The sequence below is a fragment of the Amyelois transitella genome, chromosome 18 (genome assembly GCF_032362555.1).
Source record: "Amyelois transitella isolate CPQ chromosome 18, ilAmyTran1.1, whole genome shotgun sequence".
NCBI classification, from domain to species: domain Eukaryota; kingdom Metazoa; phylum Arthropoda; class Insecta; order Lepidoptera; family Pyralidae; genus Amyelois; species Amyelois transitella.
This window is the reverse complement of record NC_083521.1, coordinates 4006766-4026982: the sequence shown is the minus strand read 5'-3', so window position 1 is coordinate 4026982 and position 20217 is coordinate 4006766. Positions and strand designations below refer to the sequence as shown.

General features: G+C 35.4%; 4 protein-coding genes across 6 annotated transcripts; 2 read left to right on the top strand and 2 right to left on the bottom strand.

Annotated features, from left to right (window-relative positions):
• Positions 1–181: 181 nt before the first annotated feature.
• On the top strand, positions 182–4648 carry LOC106136182 (mitochondrial amidoxime-reducing component 1). Its single transcript, XM_013336644.2, has 8 exons — positions 182–339; positions 864–1089; positions 1627–1771; positions 2056–2150; positions 2969–3080; positions 3433–3638; positions 3989–4063; positions 4202–4648. Exons 1-8 carry the CDS (start codon positions 324–326, stop codon positions 4329–4331), a joined length of 1005 nt encoding a protein of 334 aa, XP_013192098.2. The 5' UTR covers positions 182–323; the 3' UTR covers positions 4332–4648.
• Positions 4644–12058, bottom strand: LOC106136175 (DNA polymerase alpha subunit B). Of its 3 annotated transcripts, none has more exons than XM_013336637.2 (12): positions 11928–12058; positions 11546–11777; positions 11082–11127; positions 9531–9601; positions 9013–9183; positions 8674–8797; positions 8152–8276; positions 7529–7671; positions 6914–7148; positions 6185–6388; positions 5608–5785; positions 4644–4816 (listed from the first exon to the last, which is right to left on the bottom strand). In XM_013336637.2, exons 1-12 carry the CDS (start codon positions 12001–12003, stop codon positions 4685–4687), a joined length of 1737 nt encoding a protein of 578 aa, XP_013192091.2. In that variant the 5' UTR covers positions 12004–12058; the 3' UTR covers positions 4644–4684. The 3 variants fall into 3 exon arrangements, with proteins under 3 accessions (XP_013192091.2, XP_060805142.1, XP_013192092.2); XM_060949159.1 differs by having other exon boundaries at positions 11546–11649; positions 11928–12053; XM_013336638.2 differs by lacking the exon at positions 11928–12058 and having other exon boundaries at positions 11082–11122; positions 11546–11686.
• Positions 12059–14049: 1991 nt separating this feature from the next.
• On the bottom strand, positions 14050–15473 carry LOC106136188 (trafficking protein particle complex subunit 6b). The gene is made up of 3 exons (XM_013336657.2): positions 15162–15473; positions 14816–15079; positions 14050–14251 (listed from the first exon to the last, which is right to left on the bottom strand). The coding sequence occupies exons 1-3, from the start codon at positions 15246–15248 to the stop codon at positions 14126–14128; spliced, it is 477 nt and encodes a 158-aa protein (XP_013192111.1). The 5' UTR covers positions 15249–15473; the 3' UTR covers positions 14050–14125.
• LOC106136181 (uncharacterized) lies at positions 14358–19501 on the top strand. Its single transcript, XM_013336643.2, has 2 exons — positions 14358–14411; positions 16790–19501. The coding sequence occupies exon 2, from the start codon at positions 17066–17068 to the stop codon at positions 18080–18082; it is 1017 nt and encodes a 338-aa protein (XP_013192097.2). The 5' UTR covers positions 14358–14411; positions 16790–17065; the 3' UTR covers positions 18083–19501.
• Positions 19502–20217: the final 716 nt, after the last annotated feature.

Below are 20217 nucleotides of genomic sequence, written 5' to 3'. Positions count from 1 at the left end.
CACATCGCTGTTGTTTTGTATTTCTCCATATTTACCTGCAATGCAACAAAAACCTACGTTGTTGCAGGTAAATATGGAGATTTAAAACCATAAAAAAATTACGGACATGAATGGCGTGGTTTTTTTCATTGTTTAATGCATTAATATTTGAAATGTAACTCGCACTTATCATACTTTTTCAAACATAATTAAGTAACACGGCAGTGGCAATCGTACTGCAGCCGCGGCACACCGTATATTTTGTGATGTGATGTTCACTCCATATTTACTGTACATATTTACTTGTTGATTACACCGAGTTATCACCAAATATTATCATAGCCATGCCGTATCATCACGGTAAGAACTACGTATATAATTAAAGATAGATGAAGATTTATTTTGGTAGCCTAGGTAAACAAGTAGGTAGGTAGTATGTACAGTTAGATGCGCGCGTATACAAATAACACTATCAATATTTCTATGGTTAGATCTTTGGGTGTGATACGTAAATTAATCCGTTAGTTTGAGTTCATGTAAACACAAGCACAAATAATGTTTTACCTACTTCAAAATAAAACTAGACGCTGTTTTCAAGATTTTTATAAATGTGTGTACTACTTATCTATTCCACATGCAGTCTCTGCTGCATCACCCATAAAAATAACCTTGTGGGAATGCAACCGGGAATTAATACGACAACAATAATGATTAGTGAACTTACTTGTGCGCTGCATGTTGACAAGCCTTGACTAGAGTCGAAATACCTACAAAATCATCACAAGGCGTTTATAGCGCAGTCGCTTATAAAGCACAGTTGCTTTGCCTCTGGAGATCATCATATCTACTTAGAACACACTTGAGACTAAAAGTTTAAATCCTAGGTCAGGTCATTACCGCAGCCGCGGTAACGGCGGGTGCCATCGGCGGAGCATATTGTGCTTACCGGTGGTACCAGGAGTCCACCAAAACTAAGATACCCGAGGAATGGACCCAAGCCGGCACCCTCAAAAATATCTACGTATACCCGATTAAGTCTTGCGGCCCGGTCATCATGAACCAAGCCGAACTCTCCACTTTGGGGTTAAAGGACGGATGGCTAAGAGACAGGTAAAGTTATCTAGGCCACAAGAATTTCACCGTTACCTCAATCGACCACTTGGCCAAAAAATATATTTTAATGCAAAATAGCATGACAAAATAGATAATACTTTTCTATCCTATGAAACACGATTATAGTAGTAAGTATTTAAGAACAGGGCCTGCAGAAAAACATGACTTGTTTAAATACATACAAGAACATTTGTGGGGTCAACTTTCTCTGCTGTCGACTGTATTTATTTATTACTATCCAGGTCCCCTACATTCATTCAACAAAATTTGTAACATTCAAAAGCTTTTATAATACCTCACAAAATGAATCATCTTCTCCTCTGTTTTCTTACTTCAATCCAATACTGATACTCCATTAAATGTTATGATTCAATGCGGATTGGGTTCCCCTGCAAAGATGCGGAAATCAGACATGAGTCACATCATTAAAATATCGACTTCTCTTCAGAGAGATGACGTACCAGGGACTAACACCACGAGAGTATAGGACTTTATAATTTCATAAACACGTCAAACAAACATTATATATTTTAGATTTCTTATGGTGGTAGACGAGAAGAACAACTTCGTGACCGCGCGGGCGTACCCCGAGTTGCTGCTGGTGCGGCCCTCCGTCAAAAGCTCCGTGCTGACCCTCACGCACTCTGATATGGAGCCTGTTCACGTCAATTTAGCAGAGGTATAGAAAGAAGGAAAAAATATAAAATAAAGATAAATTAACAAAGATCTACTAATGACACAAAAAAATATGTAATCCTTTTGGTATTTTTGATTGAGGAGCCCGTCTTCCATAACCCTGAAAACAAGAAAATATATCCCAGCTAGTGTCTATCTCGTGCTTGTGTGTTTCCAGTTGCACCCTCCGCAGCTAAGCTTCGACAACAGATGTAGACTTTTCAACATTTTCTTCTGTATCTTGTTATATTTCTACAGGGTAGTTAAATAGGTTTGTTTCGTTTTTAGGTAGTCTCGAATCAAATTCGTAAAACAGCTCGGGTGTGGGGAGTGATGGTGCCAGTGTACGACTGCGGTTGGGAGACTAGCGAGTGGTTCTCGAGGTAAGTAGTCTATGGGAGAGGACCATGACCATTCATTCTAGGAGTTTCATATACAATAGTCGTGTCAGGTTTCTCTGCCGTTGACAATATACCCACAACACATAGATACCTTACTTATGTAACGTGACTATCGTTCAAGGCTTATAAATGCTCAAACATGTTTTTGCACATAATTTATCCTTACAAAAAAGTTAAATAAACTACACAACCGGGAACTGCTACAGAAAGTCTTTGGTTTGCTGTCGAGGGATTAAAAATGAGGGTCTATCAATGAATATTTTTTTTATGTCTGTTAATTATGATTAGATCCATCCATTGTAATAGTCAATGTGTTGGTGTTAGTATAAATTAGTCCACTTATTTTGTACCAGTTGGGATTGTTCTCATTCAATAATGACATAAATTTAACCTCCCATATCAGTGCCTGATAAGAGCTGCGATGCGATAATTTTTTATTTTTTTCTTGCTTTTACACAAACAATATTATCAGAAATAGTACATAGCTTCTTGCTTTTATGCATGATTCTTTTTGTAAGTATATTTAAAAATCAAATAACACACAAAAAAAAATCAGGCAAAATGCCAATACATTGCCTGATTTTTTTAGGAAAATAATGCAGAAGTAGCATTTAAGCGATTATTTTCAACTACACCTTTTATAAATATCAAAAACTTTCCAAACTACATCTAACTAGACGCACGTCAGTGCCCCCGTCAACATAAACCAAGCGACGCGCAAGGGCACTAGTTACCTACCTTTTCTAGAAAGTTATCGTTGTTTTTTTGAACTCTCATAACTTTGACGTGTTCTATTTCAGGCTTTTGGATAAGTCGTCCGGTAACTTCAGACTGGTCTACTACGCTTCACAAACGGGTCGCAGCTTGAGAGAAGGCACCAACAAGATCTACAAATTCACAGATAAGGACACGGTAGGTCATCCCATAGATTTGATAAAACTTGTAAGCCACGAGACCTATATATTTATGCAGAACAAGATTATAGAAGTGAAATTGTGCAAAATGTCTTGCCGCCACTGATAGTTAAGTATCCATCACCATCAGTGACCATTATGTTTTCACATTGCACCTTAATCCAATATTATTTCCGCGTATATGATGCAAGACGACAACACATTTTCAAAGCCGCCGCATATTTCGTATAGTTTCAAATACAATTATGGCATTTCTGTTGTATGTATTATTGTTTTATTATATTAGTTATGTTTTACGGATTTCCTTAGCATTCGCTACCAAAAGTCCAAACAATATTCTTCATTCCTAGGGCGCCTTACCCGACGAGGTGCCTTTCAACCTCATCAACGACGCGTCCGTTGAAGACCTCAACACTAAACTGAAGGAGACGAAGGTGACGCACCGCAATTTTAGACCTAACTTCGTGCTGGAAGGCGGGAAGGCCTACGACGAAGACAACTGGAAGTTCGTCAAGATTGGCGACAACGTGTTTGAGATTATCAAACCGTGCTTTAGGTGAGTCATGGAACGGCAATACATATTTTTTCTTTAAATGAAGACAATGTGTATTCATTAGTAATAACTATTATAAAAAATATTTAATTTAATAGATCTATATTTGTAAATTGACGTTCAGTGAAAATGCTGCGTTGTAGTTTGTATCGCCGCTTCTTCTACGCTTTAGAAAGCAGTTGTTTATATAACTATACTTAGTTAGGTTGATGGCGGTAAGCGGTAGGATACCTTTTATCTTACTTCGAAAAAAATCTAAAATAGAGTATCTTCCATTGATGGAAGTTATAGCAATCAACAAATAGTGATTGTTTAACAAAAATATTAAGTTGACCGAAATTCTTAATTTTCAGGTGCATTTTGACTACAATCGACCCAGAAACAGGAGTACGGGATGCAAAGGCGGACCCTCTGGAAACACTGAAAACGTAAGTACTGTTCTTCCCACTTCAACTACAGAAATCATTTACAACACAAAAGTCTCGAGTTACTTTCTGTCTAACTTGGAACTTGATGTGCCAGGGTTGGAGTAAAGATTTAAAAAAAATATAAATGGAATGTTTCAGCTACCGGCAGATGACAGATCCAGCGGCGCGGCGTAGCGCGGGCAACTCTCCTCGGATGGGCGTGCAGATGGCGCTGCGGTCCGGGCCTGGCGGACTTGTAGCCCTTGGGGATCCTATCTATGTGGCATAGTATATGTATACAGTCTACAGTCAAAAACACAGTTGAAGTCTATCAATAACAAAGTTGCTCCTATCTCTGTGATAAAATCTATGGTTCAACATTCTTATATTTCTTACAGTGAAATATTCCTATTGAATAAATTGTATCTTACTTATTTTGAACTTGGAACATTACATTCGTTGCAGGGTATAAATAATAATGTGAATGGTATTTTGTTTATGATTTTTCAAACAAATACCAAACGCTGCCAATCTTTAATGTCATTGAGACAAGTGATAATAACTTTTATAAAATTATTTTTATAACAATAAAATGCGATGGTAATGCAAAAATACTGTTTAATTCCTATTTATAATTCCTATTTAAATGCGTACAATTTGTGCCCCGATTTTTAGACTATCACCGTCGCCAGTAATGAGAAGTCTGGCGAAGGTGCCACCAGTGAGGCCTTTCGTCAGGTGCTCAGGATTCATTATCACGCAGCCTTCCACTTCCTGGAATAAAGAAAAAAGTAAAATTATGTTGGAATACCGTAGGTTGAATATCTGAATGTTTTAGAAACTTTTACGTCTGTTCATAAGAAAAAATAAATTGCTAAATGCCGACTATATCTATTGCGAGACTTTCGTTTGCATAGTGGTTAAGGGTTCTCCAGGAGAAAGTGTTCATTAGCAATATTATTTTCATAAATCCCCCATTATTTGTCTTTGTGTGTAACTTAAGTCTCGAACTTACTTTGAGGCTAACTCATCAGTGTAATTTGTCCCGTATTTATTTATTTGTATGTACATATATGGTGGGAAGCATAAAAAGATAATAAAAATAAAAAACAACACAAAAACACAAACAACAACATTATACACTTAAATTTAATCAGTCTTAAAAAATTGCCCACGAATTTAACCCTGGAATAATTATAAAAGATCTACATCCTTACCTTTAAAGCTCATAAAAGTCCATGATTGGACGGAGGCCTTCCAGAAATGGAGGGATTTTACCTATAGTCACCACGCTGGATTGTCGGGTTGGTAACCGCAGTATCTATGGATTTTGGAGAATTATGCTGATATGACAAAATAGTCCAGAATCTGGACTATTTTGTCATATCAGCATAACTCTCACCAACGTACAGCGGCACCTTCCGCTTAATGTCTCAATCGCCTCTTAAGATACTCACAGGAAAATATGGGGGTGCTATTCTACTTCCTCAACGAAAATAAAAAATCAAAATTTAAAAATAATCAATGCAACAATTACATAACTAAGTCCACTTTATATCACCCACCTTGATAAAGTATCTGAAGTTAGACGGCAGCACGAGCACATGCGGCGTGACATTGAGCTGCGCGTGCACCGACCACAGCATGGCGTCGGCGCTGAGCGCGGCGCCCAGCAGCGGGTAGTGGCCGCGCTGCCACAGGATGTGCGCCGCGAGGCGAGACTGCTTGTCGCCGGTTGTGCCCCTATACAAATTAAATTCTAGTTTAGTCATCATTTTGTAAAGACAAAATTATTCTTGTTCAGCCAAACTTTTATAGGATGTAAAACAAATGAATGTCACACACACACACACACATGAATGAAACCAGACCAGCATTCGGGTTTTTGGTAGCAAAAAAAATGTATTTCAGCTGCAGAGGTCAGCTCGTTTCCTCACTTCATAGCAAAGGTTGTGACAGTCAAAGAGAAATCTCAATTCCATCATTAAAAAGTCTTACCGAGATCATTGGATCTCCAACTCTGTTGTTTTTAATATCTCGCTTAAGGGACAATAATCTACAAATTTTTTTTTATGTTATGCCTAAATCAAGTAATTATGTAATGTTGCTTGTAATAAAAAAATAATTTAATCTATAACTTACAAAGATATCTCTTCCTGGCTGATATGCATCAAAACATCCGTGCTAGTGACGGCTACGATCACGCCATTGATTTTCAGATTGCACGGGTCCGGCACAAAATGTATGTTGGGATGCTTGCGGCGCGTGGAGTACGGAGGCGTGGGGAATATGTTCACGTGAAACGCGTCCTTCAGGCTTGACACTATGAAGATGTGTGTGTTTGGTCTGGAAATAGGATATTATCATAAAATAGGATACAAGGTTCACTGACGTCAAAACAATTTATATGTATTTTAATTTACTACTGCTTCTAAAGCACAAGTGAAACAGCGGCGGAAAAAAACTACACTAAAGCATTATTTTAGAAGTCACTACCACATTGAGTTACATCAGTGGTTTAATGGAAATTTAACCATTTGGAAAATAACCCAATGAATTAAATATTAACTTATTATCATTTTGTTACTTTTGATCATTCATCTTATGTTAAACTTCTACAATTGAGTGGTTTTTACGAAAGCTACCTTGATATACTACTACTATGTGTATATCTACTTAATCCTAAACTAACATGTTGTTCCTTATTTTTTTCATTTTCATATCATCAGAAATCAGAACAAAGTTCGAGATACAGTGACCTGAAGGATGCAATTAAGATATTGATAAAATTGGATGATGAGATACAAAAGGTTAATGAAAGTACAAGTTACTGTGGGTAATAATAAAAAAAAGATCCAAGAATTCACTTACGTAGAACTCTGCAGTTCAGCTAAACTGTCCACAAGCTTCTCGAAAAAAGATTTGTATGTCTCAGCTATAGAGTTATCCTTTACTTTGGAATGTTCAGAGTCTAAGAAAGGCCCCGTAAGTATTACGACATGGGGCTTGTGCTCGGCGATGTACAAGACGAGATCCTTCAGAGGTTCATACAGTAGATTATCTGATGTTGTGTATGGGCCGGCTGCTATCACCATTGATAATTTACCTGCAGCAATAAAGACATTTTTCCTAATCAAGATATGGGTTTCAGATATGTTATAAGGAAAAAGTGAGACGTCATAGTGACTGCCCTTTGCCCCATTAGGACATCATACATATGTACATATAAATAAATCACGCTTTGTTGCTACATAGAAAACATACATACATACAAATTATCACGTCAATATCCCTAGTGGAGTAGACAGAGCCAACAGTCTTGAAAATACTGATAGGCGACGTTCAGCTGTTTGTAAGTAATCTGTTTGTTTGTCATTGTATATTGCTGTATAACAATAAAACTTGTTCCCGCCGCTATGTACCGGATTCTGCTTTCCGTAGTGTAGTCCCTCAGGTGCATTCTTGTCAAGAATATCAAGAACAAACCTTCTAAAGTATCCCATAATTGAGGGTCGGGCGGAGGAGTGGATCCGTCGCACAACACTTCGCGCGCTATGAACTTGTCACCGCGTGGATTTATACCGCGCATCAAAACCACTTGGCCAGGAAACAGGGAGTACTGTTTTAGCCTGTAAAACATAAAGAATATGACCTTGACAAGTTGCAAAGGAATAGAAAAAAAAGTGTTGTTAATAATATAATATAGATTATATGTGCCTACTAGTGATCTGTTGTATTTTACATTAGACAAAGAGAGACAATAGCCTTCATATGACTGTCTAGACCTTGCTCATTCTAGTTTTACATAGCAATTTGCAGCCCTACTTTGCAGAAATGTCGTTAATTGCCAAAGCTTACTCAAATAATACAAATACAACTTAATACAAATTGCAGCAGATTTCAATCTTATTTTAAGAATAAATCAGAGGTCGATGAAAGCACAAAACTGTATATATTATTTGCACATTTGGTTACCGTTAGCAATCAAACTAATGTACATTTAAAGGGAAATTTGCACCTGTACCAACCTATATGTTAGATAAAATATGTTTAATTAGATTCGAAATGTATTATTAATGTGAAGAAATTATTAAAGAAACTGTAATTACTCGTCAAGGTCGACGGGTACTGATTGGCTTAGTGACTCCTCCCATGTGCCCTGGAGCACCACAGACTTTGGATTGAGCCTAGCATCCGCGTCGCATTGTATTTGACCGGCCACCCACACATCTGTCTGGAATAAAATCAGAGAATGCGGTAAGCAGACTAAACTACATTTCTTCATATATCAATTTTAATAGCCAATCTTTAGGTAAATAGCTTACAAATGTTTTTTTTTTTGTATTAATCTTGCTGCGCCCAGAGGCTTCGCTTCATTGGGATTTTCGGGATAAAATGTAAGTACTTTTGATATATCAATAATATACCAATATGTACCAAATTTTAACAGACATCATCCACACATCCATACTTCAAGTTATATTTTATTTTATTTTTCTATTTTAAGGACCTTCAATTTGAATTTTCATAGAACGTTTGTACAATTCTTTAATAAAAAAAATAAGATCTGTTTGTCTGGATTTGATCTGATTATCCTGGTGAACATAAATAATCTTATTTCATTTACCTACCTGTGTTTTATGCCTAGTTGATTCAGTATTTGTGATGCCCGCTTTTTCCATTATATATTGGGATAATAATTGTATATGGTTGTCATATACACTTGCTTTCTCGTGGAGCAGTTCAAAGCCAAACCTAAAATTGAACGCTTTTCTATGAACCTTTCATATGTACATCAAGATGAAATACATAATCATGTTTTTGAATATAAGTGGAAACTTTTCAATCGTGGTAAATTTATATGCACACTAGCTTTTGCCTACGACCGCACCCGTGTGAAAAGTACACATTATTGTATGGATTAGTATAAGTATGGATATTTTTTCTTTATTTATATTTTTTTAACTTACATTGCCCTAGCATAAACTTCGCCATCTGCATTTGGGATCTGTGAGAAGGTGAGATTCAGAACATCAGTGAGACTGTTTGTGTGTGATATATCTTCTAAAACCTTTTCATCCCCATATGAGTGGACAACAGTACCCTGGTTCCCTCTCGAAGCATACTTAGCCGATTTCTCTCTGAAATTAAATGTTATTTCGGAAATTTTATATTATAATTACTCAGTCATAATGAGATTATATACGTCATAGTCCCTAATGGTGTAAACAGAGCCAATAGTCAGAAGACTTGGTCATATGAATATGGGCTTAATGATGTTCCCTTTTTAATTGTTATTGTATGCAACAAATTATTAAAAATGTGATCTTTAATTTAATTAACAGTTCGATATTTCACTAAAATTAAACGGTCTGTCAAGATCAATTGCTCATGTACAGACAGAACATTAAAAAAAGAGATCCTATTAACAGAGTATTTATTTTGTGTTAATCGTGTAACAATGCAAAATTACTACTTGAATACTAACATTGTCGGGGAGAATGTGACGGGGGCCAATTCAGTAGAAGCTGCACCTGAATCTGGTTCTACTTTTACTCCCTGTAAGAATTGGTCACATTAAAATAGTCATTATCATCACAATAAAGTGAAACACACAATTTAAACACTTATATGTAATGTACAGGACTCAACATCAGCACATCAATCTACCCAAATTTTACTGCAATACCATGTTAATAAGTCCCGTGCAAGGTAACTTGCTGTGGTTGACTACATAGATATACACAAAATATCTCTATCCCTTACAGTGTAGACAGGGATAAAAATCACAAAGAGATTACAACCATTTATCTGGATGGCTTCTTAAACAGGGAATCAATATTCAAGGATAGTGACAGGATGTTAGTCCAGTGACTAAAAGCAAAATCCCAAATTTCGCCTTTTCCTATAAATGATTTGACTGATTAATCAAACTTAAACCAAGATTTAAAAAAAAACATATCTTTTAACATCCATTGTTAAACCAACTAGGGGGTAGGTATCTATGCAGACTATAAACATTATTAGGGACACTGAAATGGTAATTTTTTTATTAATACTATACATAATATTTTGTTTTTAATTTCATCACAATCAACAGGAATTTCTAAACATAAATCAACATTATTCATCCCAGCCATCCCTACTCTCATTTCTCTCATTATTGTTTCTTCTAACAGTATTCGGAAAAGCTGGAGATCTGCTGTCATAGACAGCATGTAAGTAGCTGATATTTAATTATTTCCATGATTTGTCTCCCATTTTAATGTAATCTTATCCTTTTCAGTTAGAATATCAAGAAAATATTTGACAATAAGTATTCAATATGCAGAACTGATGACATCTTGGCCTTAGTGTACTTCACCATTCTCCTGTGCTTGTCTCATCTCAATGTTCTGTGGCTTGTCTTACCTCAAAATGTTTCTTTATTCAATAAATTGACTTTTTAACCAATTTTTGATTTGAAGTTTATTTATTATAGAAGTTCAAAACATTGTATCAAATTATAGTGTAAACTTGTTGAACGAGTTGATGGCTGCAGACGAGTATGGATCTAGTCATGATATAGAAACACATGAACCAGAAGCAAACTCGCCCACAAATATCATCAAGTCATTTGAAAATGAGGACATTTACCTACATATGAAGTTACCTGATGTTTAGTATTTCTTGGCATCCAAACTGCAGAAAACTCTTCAAGCAATCAATGAGTGTAGATCTAGTCACAGAATGGAAAACTGTGATACTAAACCTAAACCCATCAAATGCCAGGAGGGCTTCACATGGTCTTCAAATCTTGTGATAACAGCACATTTGAACAATAATTGATTAATATTTCATCATATATCATTTGAATAATAACTAACAAATTCTGATTGACATTCCAGATAATTTTGATTCCCAGGAGTTTGGAAGTTTTTTAAGGAAAATTTATTTAAATGTATGGCTGATGAAACTGTAGGCCCATGTTTATTATAAAACCAACATGCCATTCATGACATTCAATATTTAGCATGGTGTTCCAAATACTGATACATACCTTAGGAGTTGCAGCCATATAATTAGACAGGACAGTGTTATCTGATCTAAAAATTAAGAAATTTATTACTTACATGAACTAAAACATACCTTAAGTTCTATCTAATATTATTTAATAATAAAAAAACTATTAACTTACATGATCATTTTCTTATAACATACATATAGAAAAAATAATAAAAATATACCTTACAAATTAGGTTAATGTAAGACATTGGTTACTGATTAATAATAGGTACCTACCCTCCATTTGAATACTACAAAATCATTATTTTTTTCAACATTACTTACATAGTCATTACAAACCATTCGACAAATGTACGGTATTGTGTTCTTTTGACATAATATCATAGCCACAAACAATGAACAATTACGTGATAATAACAGTCAGGTTATAAATTTGAACTTTCGAAGAAACTTTCAATACAAATATTACACGTGGAGGAAACTTGTTTAAAAGGATACTGATTTGTAACCGGCGCTCCGTAAACTGTCAAACTCGAACCGATGCTCCGGGAGGCTTCTTTTGCGGGAGCGTTGGGCCGCTCCACCGCTCGCTTGGAAAATTCCTTTCGAGCAAGAAGTTCTAGGTTCTCTAAAGTTGGCGATGCACCGTTCAAATGATTCAAGCTGAATGCTACCCATTTTTCTGTTAATGTTTCCGCATCAACACAGTTTTCTTCACATAAACTAGCACCTTAGAAAAGAGGTGGATAATGAACAGCCTTGAACATTCGTTTGCATAGTGTTTGTATTGTAATGGAAGCCAGAGCCAGAAAGGTTGAAAAAACTTTCCGGAGAGAAACTAAAAATATGGATATTTTACTTCTGTTAGTTGAGTACTTACATTTTGTTGCAACTTCCTTTTCAACATCTATGCCCAAAAGTTGAAATTGCTCAGTCACCAACTCTTCGGAAGCCATTTTCTGTAAATTGAAGAACAACCGAATGAAGAAAGAGCGCCAATCAAAAAGTTTGCGTCACAGTCACAGAAGTTTTGTTGTTGCCAACTGTCTCGAAAAATAGCGCAAACATAGACCTAAAAAAGTGCCAGATTATCAAAACAAACACTAAAAACCCTGGTAAGGGCTAACAAACGAGTAAAGCCCACATAAGCCATCATTTACACTGCTACTCAGTGGCAGAAAAAAAATACAAAAACTAACAGTGTTACACTGTGTGCAACTGTCACTTTTTCCTCAATGAGTAATACTGTTATTGATTGGTGGCACTCTGTATTCGTGTTGACTACATGTAATTTACATGGATATCGTAAAAGACGTCTAAGGGAAAGGCTATAAACTTTGGGTTCTTCTTGGCGATGGTTGGGATGGATGTAAAGTAAAAACACTATTACAATAAAATCAAGAACATGTACAAGTTTAGCAACCTGTCACTTTCCGAATCTCAACTCTATCATTATGCGGTGGAGTTGAATGTGGTCTTCCAGTTTTTTCGAGATTATGGACTCAATGGACTAAGCACGTGATGTATATGATATGTATGCATATACTACACTATCTGTAGCCCGCGGCTTCACCCACGGACATTGTTGTTTAAAGCAAATTTTACCTAAAAAATCTTTTTCCTGGATAAAAGGTATACAACTCTACTGTTCTTCTCAGTACTCCTTAATACTTAAGCGTACTTTGGGTAACTTTTACCCGCGGATTCGTACGCACAAAAACCCTGTTACTGCTCCCGTAGGAATTTCAGTAAATCTCCTTTTAGCACTAATTTGTAATGGCCGGGGAAATATTTAAACTTGTGCTTTCGCACGCAATGCTAGCATATTTAACTCTGACACTGTATCCATTCAAACACCGATAACGACGCTCTAGTCGCGGTCAACAATACTTACCTATGTACTTAAAAATTGGAGCGCGAATTTTAATTTCACGTTATTTCTGAATCTATAAATCCAATTAACATGCTGTTAAGTGCAAAATTTATCAGATCTATAAATTTATTACTTACATGTATCTCCGTAAAATTATCTTGATGATCATTTTATAATCATAAAGATTTATATCCTTGAGTAATAATAATGCTCAAAATGCACCTATAATTTACATATTTTTTTTTACAAATAATATACCGTACAGTTATTTTTTTTATAAATTTAATAAAAGAAGTGAGAAATATTTAATCGTGGACTTTGTTTAGAACTATTAGAAACCTATAATGTTTGAAATAATTTTCTTCTTCTCCTGACTTTTAGAACCGGTTGCATCCTTGCCATTCTGGAGAAGAGCCCAAGGTATGCCTTTGAACATACAAATCCTCGATTGGAATCAAGTTTTTACACAAAGCGACTCCGATGTGACCTCCGCAACCTTTGCAGAAGAACCTAACTTGTATTGGATCAGGCAGGTAGTCGCTGCGTGGCGGCACGCTAGACTTCATACGTTGATGAATGAAACACTTCCTACCCCTCAGTCCCATCTCAGCTTACACCTGTTTTTCATACAGAATTGGTGGTGAAGTCTGAACGTCAAACTCCAACAAACCCATGCCTGTCGTAAAAAAGCGCTAGAATTTGCACTAATAGAGCTAAGTCGGCAACACTATTTATAGACAACAGTGTTGCCATTACGAATTCAATCCTACTGTAAATAAACTTCAAAAATATGGCGGAAACGGTAGAAATACACTTTGACTTGACCTCAACGGTCTAAATATCAAAACAATCTTATTACGGAACGAACGGTACTACATTAAATATCATCTACTTAATGGTTTATTAGATCATCATCTTTTGCTTAGTTCTGGAGTATGCCAGTTGCCCTATTCGCGAATATTGTAAAAGTCAAAGAGAAAGGCTTTAACTTAGTATTTTCCGATGGGCTAGCAACCTAGATGAATCTTAATTTCTACTGCCTAATGGGTCTGTCTACCCTATGATCATGAAACATGTGATATGGTAAAGGGATAAACTATACTAACGTGATAAAATTAATAGCAAAATATTTTGAAGGTACATTATGTAATTTATATTATTTAACAAGGGAAATTACAGTGGAATAATTTAACAGGTTATGGTAATTATGATCTTTGGACATGTATATGAAACTTGCAAGAAGGCATATTTTGCACCTCGGCAGTTACTACACTGTTAATGCAAAGGTTTGCTAGGCCTCCTCTTATCAGGCCACATGTATAGGCCACATACTGAAACAAAAAAATTTCTGCATCTTTATCATGATAAAAATATAAAGCAATAAAGTAAAATACTGATAAGTAGGTACATACACACATATATAGTCATGTCTATATCCCTTGTGAGGCAGACAGGGCCAACTCTCAAAAAGACTGACAAATCATGTTTGCTGTAAGTACTTTATAAATATAACTAATTTCTGGGTGTACATGAGTCTGATACATGAATACATATAATCACGTCTATGATCCTTGTGGAGTAGACAGAGCTAACTGTCATAAAGGCTGATAAACCTTGTACAGCTGTTTGGCTTGATGATAGAATTGAAAGCAACCTGTCACTATTTAAATTTCATTGCAAGTCCATTGCCTAAAATAAGAATCTCAAGTTAATAAGCCTATCCTTTTGTCATCTTTTGCGCCATCCATGGGAACGAGGTGAAGTGGTCCTAATCTTTGTTTTTTTTTATTGGTGCAGGGAACACTTAATATACAATAAGTATTAATGGGATAAACTAATAGAAGTTACAGGTGCTATGGCACAACCAAATGTATAGTTAAGATGTTGCAACTTACTCTGGGTGCATATTCCAAATACTGATGTCCATTAGAAAAGTTTGTTAGAAATCTAAAGGCGTTATCCTGTAGAACATACACTCCTTGATGATTAGTACGTAAATTATCAATCTGTTTTTTATAAATACATGTCCAAAAATCTGTACAAATGAACTTCATAGTATCTAACTCATCCTTAAATCGTGGCCATTCTCTAGTGAGTCTCTCCATTATTTTATAGCCAGCTGCAAAACCAATGTACTCCACAACAGACAGATCAGTCTCCTAAAACAAAACACCTATTCTAAGCACTATTACACCACAACTAAATTAACAGAAATGATTATATATTGTTTTGTATATGCACCTTTTTATCATTGCTGTCTTTAGATTGTTCAAGTGAGTAATTTATTATTTCGGAATGGAGCAACTCAAAAAGAATATCATCAGCCATGGTGATAAGTTGGTAATATAATTAATTTATGTATCAATAAATAAATTGTATAACATAAAAGATCAATCTATTCTATTAAAATAAATATTATTTTTAAAGATCCAATACTGAAATAAAATTTTACAAATAACAGTTACAGCTTAATTTATTTTCTCTTTTGTTAATTTTTGATTGATTTAGCAAAACGTCAAATCTACGCCATCTCCCCTTTTCAAACTTCAAGTTGTTTTGATTGTCAAAATGACAGTTTTTGGAAAATAATTTTACTGAAGCAAAGAGATTGAATATTAAAGCCCGCTCCTTAGTAGGTATCGATAGAAGGCGAAAAAATCATGAACCAATTATGAGTGTGAATCCGATTCAAATATTCCTCTCGCCTTTTCGTTGTTCTTACTTTGAATGTTTCGAATTAGCCGAGACCTCAGAAAAATTTATAAACTTTATTCAATAAAATTATACAGTATGACTTTGAGCATGTGACAGAAATGAAAAATATACCTAATTAAATAAATACACTAATATTAATTATTTAATAATAATAAAAAAAAAAACTATTCTAAATTACAAACTAAAAACATTATTATTCAAATTTTGGCCCCTAGGAAGGGTTTCTATCACGCGGGCAGCATTCCCGCGCTGTATTGCAATAGCAATACGCTGCGCAAGAAAGCTGCCCGCGCGAGGGTCACCTGTTGCCTCCGTCAGGCGTTTGCTAAGCGCCTTGTGGAGCTCCTGCGCGCCCTTGCCCCAAGGACCAAGTGTCTCGACACCAAACGGTACGAACTCGTACTGGGTGCCGAAACAACTGTATTTATTGGTCTTGAAGCGCTCCCGGACGTCCGCCGCCGCACTAGCCTGTTTACTGGTCGCAGGGAGGTAGGACGCCGCCAGCGTATCTGCGCAAGTGGCGTCCCAGACCAGCGCGCGACCCATGCGCCAGGGTATCAATGACATCCCGTCGGGGCGCTTGCCATCGTCTCGCACGATCTGGCGCTTAAGGGCCACGGGGACGTCGACGCTGACAAGCGCCCGTCTCAGGATGTCATTGAGAGCAGCATGGCGGGATTGGCGGCCGGCACCCGAGGAGCAGGCAAAACCATGGTGACCTAGGCGATCAACAGAAACTCCACAAGAGGCACAACTGTGGTCCACACAGATTTCAGCCCCGACGACTTCATCAGAAGAATTATTACATAGATGTTGTTCTGATATATTTATCTCTTATTCTTCAGAAAAGTCCAATTTCGTCAGTTCACACTAGTGTCCAATTGACAATCGCCATTTTGGTTACCTTTATTACCTACATTTGGTTCACTTTTCGCAACAGATATGAAACACCATTTTTCTAGCAGTTTATAGTGTATGGCTATGCTCATCTTAATTTGTTTGTATATTATGTAAGTAAGTATGTATTATGTTGCTGATAACAATACAAATAACAAAATGGATTTATGATCTAGGCTAATGTTGCATAAGAGAGAGAGTGATAGGAAAAAAAAGATAACAATAACTACTAGAGAAAAATAATTCTCCTTTTGCAGTCAGGGAAGCAAATTGTGAAGTGCAAGTATGGCAACCAATAATCACTATGTAACAATGAGTATATGGCAACTCAAGACAAAACGAAAACGCACATATAAATAAATAAATTTATAAAGATGGCGAAACTGCATAAATGCAGGCTAGAGCTCCGCATATGTAATTGTGCCCTGAATACTTTTTGATGAAGATCTGCGTTTTGAACTTATAGAAACAAACGTGAGTTTACTATTATTCTTATTCAAATTAATTAAAAGTGATTAATTATCGTCTCAAATATGGACGCAAATAACATTACAGAAATAAAAGATGGCGACGAAACGCGACCTTCTTTGGTCGATACGCCATCTATGGTGGAAATTGAAAAACCTAAACTTGAAGGCAATCTGAAAAAAAAGAGACGACGCGGGAAATCTAAACGTAAAGTTTTAAAACCTTTCATAAAAGCACCTTGGCAAGATCGTCGTAAAAACGATAAATCAAAAAGAAATAATCGTTTTAGAAAAATCGTTTTGGCTAAAACTCGTGCCCCTTTCAACAACAACCAATTTTTAATGGAAATACATAAACCAGAACCCGAAAATTCATTTCAAATTTTAAATACGCCTTCTGCACGTACCCGCGATTCAAGTTTCAGTGTAGATTCTGAAGAAAATTATTTTTTTTCTCTACCAGAAGATGAAGAAGAATATCTGACAAAAGAGTTCTCAAGTGTGTATGAGGATGCTCAAAGTGAACGTTTGTCTAATATGTCAAAGAATGAGTTAATTCAAGAATATCTTTTACTGGAAGCTAAGTATGAAACTTTTGTGAAAAGAACAGAACGTTCAAGACTGAAAAATTCAGACAATGATCGAGATATGATCGGAACTGACAAAGACACATCAGCAACTGATAAAGATAGCATGTTAACTGAGAGGGATACTTCTGGTACTTCTATTGTATCTAGCATAGCTGAGGAAGAATCTCTTAATGACCTGATGCAAAGATTGAAAGAGCAAGAGGAACAGATACTACAGCTTAAAAAAACCAATGAGAAGTTACAGATGGAAAATGATCAGTTGCGGCAGAGGTCTCATGCATCATCCAGTGAGGATTCTGAAAGTGACAGCTCCTCCAGTTCTGACAGCTGTAGCACTTCCAGTCGCAGTATAAGCCCCTTAGACCAGCTAACAGTTCAGCCGTTACATGAAATGTCTAATGGGAATCAAAATCTTCAAGAAAATGGAATACATTCTGAAGAACTAGAACCCGAATATCCCCTTGTCAATGGATTCCACAACCCAGACAATTAAATTTAGTGTTTTCATAGACTTTGCAATTAGTTTTAACCAGTATTTATGCATAATCATAGCTTTTTCCCTTAGGAGGTATACAGAGCCAACAGTCTTGAAAAGACTAAAAGCCTATGTTCAGCAATGCTTATTCATGTCTTTTTCCAGTGTTGGTATTGTTAGTGGGTACATTTAAGCTTAATGCATTTAGTTACTTGCCTACTTTAAAAAAATGATTCAGATAATATAATCCTGTATTGTACAAATTATTTCACTGTGGGAATGTAATGGTGAGATCTCATTATTAGGTTTAGTGAAAAATTTCTGTGATATCCTTGTGGATATTTTATTATTAGAGATTCCTTTGAAATGTACATATTCCAAATTGGATCTCACTTTTATATTGATACAGTGAGTTGTATTATTTATAAGGAAATGTGTATGCAAGTTGTGATTAAGTATGAATTTTAGTGATTGGATATGAATATTTAATTGTTATTGTTGTTTTTTTTTAAGTATAATTATCTATATTAGTTAAGAACTAAATGGAATGTGTCAAGTAGAATAGGGCTTATATGTAAGTATATTACTACTGTAGAGCTGAATCCCACAGTCTAAAGTTTTCTGGCCAATACATGATTGCGTCTGAAGTCCTCTTAGTGCCATTTTCGAAACTGGTGAGTAGACAAACTAGCTATATTAAAAAAATACTGACAACATACACTAAAATTATTCAAATTTGATACAGAATCCCTTTAACGAAAGAATAACATGGATTGTCATGGATCTCTTCTACAGTTAAATAAACGAAAGATAACCAACAAACCTGTTATGAAAAGGGAAAAGAGGAAATATAAACAAGCTTCTAGTGAGAGAAACCCAATCGAAAATAAATAAATATAATTCTATATAGAGATTGAAAGAGGCTTTCCTCTTGACCCTTTGGTCATTCAAGTTACTTTGTTACTCTAATATTTATTTTTCTCGTTCTCTATAAATATTTATTTTGGAACACGAAAATATAACCATATTTTCGTGTTCCCAAATAAATATTTATCCCAAGTCATTGATATCGCGCATTATGAATACTACCCATGCAGAGATCGACAGGCTTTATGACGATTTGCGATACGCTCTACATCTTTATTACGAAGTTCATGCGGTTGTTCAAGAATTTGGAAGGACATATTTCACATTAAACTATGTAAGGCATACTATACATCAGTTATGCCTGAGATCGCAGATTACCAGAAAAGATAGGGAGACATAGGCCAAAGTATAGATTCATGTATATAAGAGCCACATTCATGTGTTTGCCCACTTCACAGCCTGTAGGATTCAGCTTTTTAGACATAATCTAACAGGGACTCCTAATAGTTAGAACTATTAAAAATTATGAAAAAACAATTGTAATCTATCAATTAAATCCTTTTATTGATATGGAATATTTTGATCATTTACAAAAACATGACATCACATTATGAAACTTTACAAATTATACTTAGTCATAAAGGCAAAAAAATACAAATCAAGCAAATTCTTCAAAAAAAGAAAATATATTATATTCATATGAATTTACAGAGTATTTTTTAATATATGTGTTACTATGTGCTACTTTAATACATAAAGTAGCACATAGTAAAACACATATTAAAAAATACTCTGTATACACTAGCGACCCGCCCCAGCTTCTCACGGATAGCTTTATACATATAAACCTTTCTCTTAAATCACTATCTATTAAAGAAATTGCATTAAAATCTGTTATGTAGTTTTAAAGATCTGAGCATATATATATATATATATCTATCTATATAATATACATAGGGACTGACGCGGGAAGCGACTTGCTTTATACTATGTAGTGATGCATTACTATGATCAAAGAGAATCTTCGTAAATAATCACAGAAATATTACATCACATTACGAAACTATAGCCACGAAGCATAATTAACAGAATCTTATGCAAAAATGAATATTCTTATATGAATTTAAACATAAAGAAAAAGCACAAATACTTCCTTTATAGTTTTACATACAATACACAAAAAACACTTTGGTTATTGAATGAAACCTTTTAACATATTGTATATTCAAATCAGTCACTTTTAATCACATCTTTTTTTTTCTTTGCCTTCGATTCAGGTGCATTGG

Coding starts and splice junctions, on each gene's coding strand:
- LOC106136188 (XM_013336657.2), bottom strand. CDS start 15,248: ATGGCTGATGATATTCTTTTTGAGTTGCTCCATTCCGAAATAATAAAT. Junction 15,080..15,161: donor AAGACAGCAATGATAAAAAG/GTGCATATACAA, acceptor GTTTTGTTTTAG/GAGACTGATCTGTCTGTTGT. Junction 14,252..14,815: donor ATTTGGAATATGCACCCAGA/GTAAGTTGCAAC, acceptor TTTTTGTTTCAG/TATGTGGCCTATACATGTGG.
- LOC106136181 (XM_013336643.2), top strand. CDS start 17,066: ATGGACGCAAATAACATTACAGAAATAAAAGATGGCGACGAAACGCGA.
- LOC106136175 (XM_013336637.2), bottom strand. CDS start 12,003: ATGGCTTCCGAAGAGTTGGTGACTGAGCAATTTCAACTTTTGGGCATA. Junction 11,778..11,927: donor AAAGGAAGTTGCAACAAAAT/GTAAGTACTCAA, acceptor CTCTTTTCTAAG/GTGCTAGTTTATGTGAAGAA. Junction 7,672..8,151: donor GTACCCGTCGACCTTGACGA/GTAATTACAGTT, acceptor TATGTTTTACAG/GCTAAAACAGTACTCCCTGT.
- LOC106136182 (XM_013336644.2), top strand. Junction 2,151..2,968: donor ACTAGCGAGTGGTTCTCGAG/GTAAGTAGTCTA, acceptor GTTCTATTTCAG/GCTTTTGGATAAGTCGTCCG. Junction 3,081..3,432: donor AATTCACAGATAAGGACACG/GTAGGTCATCCC, acceptor CTTCATTCCTAG/GGCGCCTTACCCGACGAGGT.